General features: G+C 40.0%; 1 protein-coding gene across 1 annotated transcript; it reads right to left on the reverse strand.

Moving 5' to 3' along the window:
* Positions 1 to 1,300: 1,300 nt before the first annotated feature.
* On the reverse strand, positions 1,301 to 8,625 carry AKAP4 (A-kinase anchoring protein 4). The gene is made up of 5 exons (XM_039874876.1): positions 8,530 to 8,625; positions 7,458 to 7,508; positions 6,808 to 6,903; positions 2,455 to 4,584; positions 1,301 to 1,456 (listed from the first exon to the last, which is right to left on the reverse strand). The coding sequence occupies exons 1-5, from the start codon at positions 8,623 to 8,625 to the stop codon at positions 1,301 to 1,303; spliced, it is 2,529 nt and encodes an 842-aa protein (XP_039730810.1).
* Positions 8,626 to 9,124: the final 499 nt, after the last annotated feature.

The following is a 9,124-nucleotide window of genomic DNA, read 5'->3' on the forward strand; positions in this document are numbered from 1 at the left end:
ATCATGAGCACTTGCAACTATGTTAGGATGGGCTTTGAAAGGTACAGCTTCCTTCACATATCTACATTTGTAACAAGATTTGCCTTGTGAAAAGCATTACGTCCATTCCTCTAGTTTAATCTCTAAACAGCAAGGATAATTTTAGCTACTTTGTACAGATGAAGAAACAGGCTCAGAGTCTAGGTGACTCTGTAAGGCCATGCAACTAGTAAGAGGCAAAAGCTTTGACTTTTGAATCCAAAAGGATGCTATATCCTGTAATTGTTCTCTGCAAAGCCACATGCTCCTCAAAAGTGCCAAGGTATGCCACAGCATATTAGCTAACAAAGGACCATCAGGTTGAAACCACTGTCTTGATCTGATTTGCAGTGAATTCTAGCATTGTGATTGACTTCTAAGAAACATAAAACAAAGCTAGGAACTTAGTACTATTATTAAAGGAAACATTGGGATTCACATAGATTGGCTATGAGGAATTTACCATTATATAGCTTTCCTCAGAAAGTTTTTTGTCTCAGACTAATGAACGACAAAGAAATTTTATCAATTGAAGGAAATGACTTAAGGAAGCTTTATTCACACATTAGGGGAGGATCAGATTCCATTGTAGTTCTGGATAGTAAATATTAAATAGTCATGGCTAAATAGTAAATACTAAATAACCTTGCTCAGTGAACAGTGAGGGTGTGTGTGTGTGTGTGTGTGTGTGTGTGTGTGTGTGAATAGGCAGGGGAACAATATCCATGGGTAATACACATATCAGTTTGTCTTTTGTCTAAACTATCCCATCTTCAAACTCTTTAATAGAGACCAGAAAGATGAATCCTTGGGGTTAGAAGGGAGATTATCAAGTTATGTATGCAGAAACAGGGAGTCCACAGGTGGCAAACTCAAAATAGATTGTGAACTCAGTCTAATTGAATAAACCAGATTACTTAGGGACTTGGACATGGGTTATATCACTGTGTTTTGGGTGCTCAGAAAATAACTCAGGGTTAGAGATATCTGGACACAAGTCCAACACTGTATCACCATTCCTTGGAATTGGACCCATTCCCCTCTTTTGCCTCAGATATATCTGATCAAGAAAATGATGACACATTTTTAATGTTTTTTTTTTATTCTTTTGTTTCCCAGCTTATTGGACACCCTGTATTACACAGTCCAACTGCTCAGATGTATTGAGAAATACATTCGTGTTGCATGTTGTTCAACAGCCTAATGGAGAGGATGCCCAGCTGGGATGGAATGCTGCTAGGGGTGGGGGAGTAACTGAAGAGGAGTCAAAGGTGGTGTTAGCTTAAAGGTTAGTAAGCAGCCAGTCTAGCAATTGCTTTCTAGCAATGTTGCCCACGGCTTCATCCAGTTGTCGTTCCTTGGCAAACTTCATGACCTCTTGAAGGAGATCTCCTACACTGTACCCCTTATCTGCTGCTTTAGCTGAAACTTCAGGAAGCTATGGAGAGAGCAGAGATAGCTTGAGTCATGTGATGCTTTTGGAGAAGGGACCCAGATGGATAAAGTGAACTGCTTCACTAACCCACCTTTCTACTCATGATGCTAGGATTAGAGTAAAACCTGCCACAAAACCAGGACTGGCTTTCTTTTCTTCCTTGACCTTCCTCTAATGACATAGATAAAAATGACAAAGGTACTTTCTTTTTGAGCTTCAAAAAACAAACTCCGGACACACAAACTTGTGTTCAGTAAATACTTCTCACCAGATGATGGGTCCTTTAGTTAGTCTATGCTGATTACTAGGTGAAGGTTAAGAGTTGCCATTCCCCCACCTCCCTGAAAAAATATGAGATTGGAAGTAAGGAGGATCAGCTGGGCTCAGGTCCTGAACTGAAAATAATTTGTTTTGGTATTTTATTTCTCTGGAATCCATCAAATGTAGGAAATGAAGCTATGTGTTGAGAGAGAGAGAGAGAGAGAGGGAGAGAGAGCGAGCGAGCTCACATGTATATGAATGTTAGTCTCCATGAGAATGGGGAGCAGGGCCAGGACTGGAGTGCGATAAGTGAGGTGCTGAGGGCAAAAAAAAACAAAGAAAACAAACAAACAAACAAAACCCATGGGACACCTGTAGGACCTATGAGTTTGGAGAGGAGCTCCCTTTTTCTTTTTTTCTCTCTCTAATTCTTGGAGGGCCTTCAAGCTCAAAACATAAGACATAAAAATTGATCCCCAATGTTTTACCAAATAGTTTAAAGGACGACTGATAAAACAGCTAATCTTACTTTCTTCCTTTTGGCCAAAATGTTCAGGTCTTGAAGTATCCAGAGCCCCACTCACTTAATGGTCTACCACTTTTGTGTCTTTTTATGAGGTGAAAGTAATTCATAAGGCATATGGTTAAGAGCAGACTTGAAAAAAAATCAGACCACTATTGAGCTCTAAAGACAATGTTGCACTTCTAACCCTCTTTCTCTGTGTCTTGTCATTGCTTACCTTCTCCAGCTGTCCATCATCATCTCCCATGAAGTAAAGCATAGGCACGTTAAACTGGGAGGCTGCAATCCACTGCAGGACAGCCTGGAGCTGCTTCTGCAAATTACTTGTTGAGCACTGATTATTGACGATGACTTCTGGCCCAGGAGAATCTTGATAGTTACGTGACATTGCACCTTCGTGACCACATCTGGGGCCACCAGCTTGGTAACTGAGGTTATTTGCCAAGGCTGCTTGTTCTTCCAACTCGGCAAGGGCTTCCCCATTGTTGCTATATTTAGCCATAATAAGGCACAACTTCATCACAGATTCTACCAGTTGATCGATGAATTGCCGGTTCATTTGCTTTATCCCACTGAGAATGTCAAGTTCTTGACTGTCATGAGATTGTTCTTCTCCTCTCTTTGTCATGGAAGTCGCTTTGTTTGATTTGGGCTCAGAATGCTTGTTCTCACTTTCAGATAGCTCGTCACAGTTGAAGGGGCTCTCACTGAGCAGTTTTTGAATCAGTGATAGAACAATGTTTGACATATCCAACTTCTGGGAGTCCACCTGTTGAGTCTCCTTTAGAGAGGTAGATGGCCCAGGAGCTCCACGAGATTCTAGGTGTTTCATTGAAAGCGCCTTGGCACTTTGGCCACATCCGCTCTTTTCATATTGGGCACTCTGAGTCATATAGCTCATGGTAGAACCAGGACAGTCTTCTTCAAATGTATCTTTGCCCTTGGCCTGCTGGGTCAGGTGGTATTGGATCAGCATAAGGGCAGAGACAATTAAGTCCTTTGCCAATGAATCTGTGGAAGGGCTAATATTTTCTCTTTTTTCTTCCTTATTGGTGCATGCTTTGCTAGCCATTTTGCCTTGGTTTCCTTGTTTTTGGTTCCACATAGTCAGGCTCTCCTTGAGAATATGTTCACCAACTTTTTCAGCACTGGTCAATGACTTGCACGGATCTGGTTTTGTTTTGCCCTGGTCCTTCCCCTTCATCTCAGCTTTCATGGTGGAGAATTCGAGACTTTGATTCTTGCACTTAGAGTCATGGGATCCGGCTTTCAAGGATGCATACGACAGACTCTGCGATTTAATCTCCTTCTTTTCACCAAGAAGAGCACTGACCAGGCGCTTCAGCATGGCCTCCATGATATCTGCAGCGTTTTGTTTTCCATGGTTGAACAGATTCCTCTTGACAGCTGAGACAAAGTCAGAGTCAGTCATCAGGACCCCAGTGATATTATGCAGGTTCTTCATGCAGGAGTCAATCAAATCGGACACAATTTCCTTGGTGTGTTTTAACAACACCTTCTTCAGGACCACACAGGCAGGAATTGGCTTCCCAGAGGTATGCACTTTCAAGGTCTTCATGACAGAAACCATCATGTCAGATGCCACCTGATTTGCATAAACCATGAGTCCTTTGCTGATAGAATCTGCAAATTCTTTGCTGTCTCGTTGGTACATCTGTTTGTCTCCCCCCTTGTTCTTGTTGGATAATTCACTATACAGAAATGTTTTCTGGCCACCTTCCCTGCACTCCTCACCAGTGCCCCGCATTTCTGCAGAGGTCGTTTCCAATGCGTCGTGGGTCATTTCAGAAGCAATCTTGCTCACAACACTTCGGGGGCTGTTTTTCCCTTTGTCCCCAGTGGGTGGATAGATTGAATGATGAAAACATTTGCCTCCATTTTCTAATTTCTCTTTGATTTCCTTACGGGCCATCTGGATTACCAGAGAAGATAGTCGGTTGACATAGAAGGAAAGATCATCCATAGAACATTCTCCCTCAGGAGAGATTACTGCCCTCTGAGAGTTAGGAGATTTTCCCGGAGGGGTGGAAGGACTCTGGTTATTGTTGGTGTTTTTGTCTGCTGCTATTTCTAGACGTAGGCTTTGAGGTCCTTTGGCCATATAATCTATGTTCAGTTGATCGGCATAGACGCGGTAGCAGTTTCCAGAGGGTAATTTGTGATGTTCATCCTCTGCGTCTCCTACTTTATGTTTACAGCTAGAAGCTGAGGGGCTCAGTGCATGTTGGAAACCCAAGGCATACTTCTGGAGATCATTGAGAAGCCAATTTAGAACACTTATAGGATCAGAGGGAGCTTGTTTGAAAAGGCACACAGAGCCCTCCGTCTAAAAAAAGAAGAACACCTAAGAGTTTGGGTAGGCTACTTCTTTATTTTATTTAGAAGATATATCTTTCTAAACTTCACAGATTAAGGATTTGACCTTTAGAATTTGCACGGACACATAACATAATTATATCCATTAATAGACATTCAAGCACAAGTGGTAGCAACAAAAGCTCAGAGTATATACATTTGAACACTTAATTATATGCAAGTGTTATCAATATGTTTTTCAATTTCACCTGAGTATGTGCGCTTATCTCAATGTGTCAAAAATGTGTCAATGTATCTGTTATGTGTGTATGCATAATATAACAATTCATGAGTGTAAACATCTCAGTAGATGTGAGAATGTCAGCTTGTATTATTAGGGTGTGAAAATGTACCTGTGTGTGTGAATATATGTGTATGTCAGTGCACATGTATGAATGACTATACATAAGCATGTGTAATAATGTGTTGACATCAGTATCTATTGTATGTCTACTGTATAGGCCAACATGTACATGTTAGTGTGTATTTTGTACATGTGTGTGAATGTAAAATGAGTGTGTGTCAATGTGTTTCTGAATATGACACAATCTGCAGATATAAATCCAATAGCATGTATCATGCAGCTATAAATGTATTTTTATATGTTAAAGCATAATTTAGGTGATTGTATAATGTCTATGTATGTCAATAAATTGGGTATCAGTTTATTATATTTATATGCTTGAGAATATGTCAGTGTTGCACACATCCTAAATGTTAGAGTATGTGTGTAAATACATGAATAGGAATGTCATTGTATTTGTGTCAATGTGAGTATCAATGCACACAAACACGTGTGTTAATGAATGTGTATCACTTTAAGTTTGAATATGTATGTATCAATATGAGGTATATTTATAAATGTGTATGTCTATGCCTGAGTCTGTATGGTCACTGTGTTTTGATCAAGGTTCATGTGTGTTAACATGTGTGTATATGTTTATGCATGGTGTGCATGGATGTGTATATGGATGTTTATGTATGTCACATGTGGGCAGGTCAATGCATTTGACTCTGAATACCTTTGTATGTGTATGTAAGTCATTGTTTATGGATAAGTCAATATATATATGTAAGTTATAAGAATGCTTGTGTGTGTTTTCCAGTATCACATGTAGCCAGGAATGCGTGTGTATCACTTTATGTAAATTTACGTGTATCCATGTCTGGATACGTGTATATGTATTTGTATACATCTTCTACTCAGTGCTGAATACCATTGCCCTCTTCGCCCCTTCCATTGCTTCATCTCCTCTTTTCACTGAATTCCTAGAAATGTGAAGTCATGATAAGATCAACTTTTTACAAATGGGCTTAAGTTAGAATCATGAATAGCTGTATTGTTTGTAGGAGATATGGGCTGCTCTTTTAAAAACAGGTATAATTTATCCCTTTCTTAAGACTCCAAAATGAAGTTGCCCCCCACAACTGAATCTAAAACTCTTTGAACAATATTTTGTAAGTGCTACTCTCATCATTCTAAGATATTTTGGACCAGACTGTTGTTCCTGGTTATAGCATGAGCCCAAGGACACAGAACAAGAAATATTTGACTCCTGTGTTATAGCCAAATATCTTCAACATCAGGCACTCCAGGTGTGTAGGACTGTGAAGATGACTTGTCATGTGCTCTAATGCCCACCTCAAACCAGAGCCTAAAAGATATAATTTAGGATATTTACACAAAAACAAAAGGATTCTGTGTGTGACAGTGGTGTGCAAGTCTAATCGCTTTTAATTTTATGCTACCTGACAGCCTGGGTGATCTCTTAGACAATAGAGTGGGGACCAGGCAACTACAGTTCTTGGTCATTGTGGATTCTCTAGGCTCCATATCCTTGTTCTTTCTTGTTAGATGCTGGGCAATGTGGTACACGCAGTCCATTATAAGGCAACAAAAACACTGCAAAGGATCTTATCTTTGTTAGGATAAGGATAGCAAGATACTGTTTGGAGTACATACCTAAAATCAGGAAAGGGCATTCTGAGCCTCAGTGATTAATGACATTGTTAAGTACCTAAGCATTAAACTTACCGTAGTTCTGAATTTAGGCCCGTGCTCTCTAGAATGTCATAGTATTCAAATTTATGGTCCTGTTTGACAATAGTTCTCTTATTATCTCTGAAACAGAGTCCCCAGACTCAGCATGAGGCTCTGGGAATTAGAAAGGGTAGACTCAGGGGCTAAGTATACCTTTGACTGGTCTTGCTTCTCAGTATCCTTGATCACAATAATTTCTTTTTCTTCCAGATTCTCCAGTGTTAAGTTACCTCCTGAACCACTAGCATCCTATGGAATTAAGGGGTGAGATTCTTATGAATAGTTGCATTTTGAGACTTCTCCAAGCTGCCCCCTCCCCTGCTACCACTTCAAAGCATAAATGCCATGTTTCATTATCTCTTCTCCTTTTGAAGGTGAAGTAGGCTAGTAATGTTAGCTGGTTTTTGAAGAAAGAGATATTTTCCTCTCCACAAATTACTACTCCTCTCCTCCACCCCCCGCACCAGGAGGTATTCACAAAGTCATTAGTTTCAGGAATCATGTTTCATTAAATATCTACATTTTGGACAGTTTTTTCACTGTTATGATATGCTATCTTCTCTGCTTTAGTTCTTTCAGCCTTACCAGCAATCCAAGTGGCTTCTAAAATGAGATTTGGTATTAAGAGTGACAATAAATTCTCAATCAGGGACTCTGGGCTCACAAGAATGATGACTTCCCACCTAGTCCACTCCATCTTTCCATTTTCTGCCACAGCTTTTCCCTTTCATTATGCTTTCACTGATAACCCTCTCAACAGTTTCCCACCCATTCAAACTCTGAGGGGAGCAGAGAATACCCACCTTGGAATCTTTATCTTCCACATTCAGGGTGGACACATCAACAAAACATATCTGCATCAAATTAGGAGGATGATTTTAGAAAAATTCCAGAGAAAACACTGTAATTTCTCTTTCTGAGAAATGATAATAGCACCTACCATATAGGGTTCTTGTGAGGATCGATTGAGATAGTTTGTGTAAAGCTTTTATCAGAGTATCTATACATAGTAAGTACTCAATAAATGTTATTAGATTAGTATGTTAGCATTGGTGTATTTCCTAGATGAGAATACCTACATGTCAAAAAGGACCAAAATACAATATCTGCATTTATTGAGAAAACAGAAGAGAGGTGGCTTGCCCAACTGACACAAACTCAAAGGTGGAACTTGTATTTGAACTTGGTTCCCTGGCATCTAGTTTAGACCACTTTTTTACTACACTGGCATTCCTCAAATGTGGTAATTTTACTATTGATGCTATAGAAAACTTTAGGTGATACCTGGATAAATATTTCTGTGTTTAATAGGTGCATTTTTATTGTTTATTAGGAAAAATACATACTAGAACATCAAACCTATGATATAATAATATTGTTTAGAGTGATAATTTTCATATGTAAGTCAATTTTAAAAACATTACAGAATATGATAATATGAGTGGTACTTGATAAAAAATGTGAAGTACTATGCAAATTGCTCGAAGTTTGAGAAACATAGCATGAAGTATTTTGCCCTCCCTGGGGGCGTCCCACTTTAGTGCAACTTACTGGTAGCTAGGTGATATTATTATGACTTCGAAGGTTAGGTAATAGAGGCTGGAAACTAGGCAACGACCTTTCCTCCCACCCCTGAGGTGGCCCCCAGTCTTCCCTCCCCAGCTCTTTTACATCACTCCTCATTCTGCCCCTCCCTTGATTTGTCCCTGTGTGATGTGTAAGCATACTGGTCCCCCACAACCACAGGTTTTATTGAGCTTGGTCGCTTGGAGAAATGATACTATCACCCTCCATTAGTCTATCCTGGGTTCCAGGATATCTGTATCCATATGCCAATCCTTTCCACTCCTTGGTAGAAGTAATTTTGTATCTTACTAGTTTCCGGTCCTGTTCTCGCTGTCCTTTTGGGCTATAGAGATCAACCTTGCACACGCCCCTGCGGCTGTGTAACCAGTCAATATTATCAGACATCTGGAAAGAGAAAGAAAAGTAATCCGAAAAGTATATATATGCTTTTTAGAAACTGGCTCAGTTTGGATAATCTCTAGAAGGCTTCCTGAAACTCATCTTCGTTTCATATAGGTTTAGGCTAGGAACTGGTGGGGTGAGCAGTGAGGAAAGGACACTCTGAAATGTTTGAACTTGATGATCAAGATCATTATCTTTTAGCACAATTCGTAGTTTCCTTTAATTTAGACTCCCCACACCAAGTATGTGGAATCATGGCAGTATCATTTTGACTTAGGAGAACACCATACATGAAAAATGGCAGGCTGGGAAGCAAATTTAAAAGAGGTCTAGAGACTGTGGGTATTAAATTTAGTGATTTACTTCTACCCTTCCCCTCTGCCCCTTTCTTTCCCCTCCCTTTTTCACTCCCTCTTTCCCTCCCTCTCTCCTTTCCTCCTTTCTCCTCTCTTCATCCTTTCCTTCTTTACCCCATCTCTCCTTCCCCCTCTCCATTCTTCCC

This window comes from Pteropus medius, unplaced genomic scaffold (genome assembly GCF_902729225.1).
Source record: "Pteropus medius unplaced genomic scaffold, Ma_sr-lr_union100, whole genome shotgun sequence".
In the NCBI taxonomy this organism is placed as follows: Eukaryota; Metazoa; Chordata; class Mammalia; order Chiroptera; family Pteropodidae; genus Pteropus; species Pteropus medius.

Bases quoted from the DNA above. Each gene is read 5' to 3' on its own strand.
- AKAP4 (XM_039874876.1), bottom strand. From the start codon at position 8,625: ATGTCTGATAATATTGACTGGTTACACAGCCGCAGGGGCGTGTGCAAG. The intron at 7,509-8,529 runs GTAAGATACAAA...AATTTGATGCAG, and splicing joins GAGAACAGGACCGGAAACTA to ATATGTTTTGTTGATGTGTC. The intron at 6,904-7,457 runs GTGGGTATTCTC...TTAATTCCATAG, and splicing joins TGGAAGATAAAGATTCCAAG to GATGCTAGTGGTTCAGGAGG.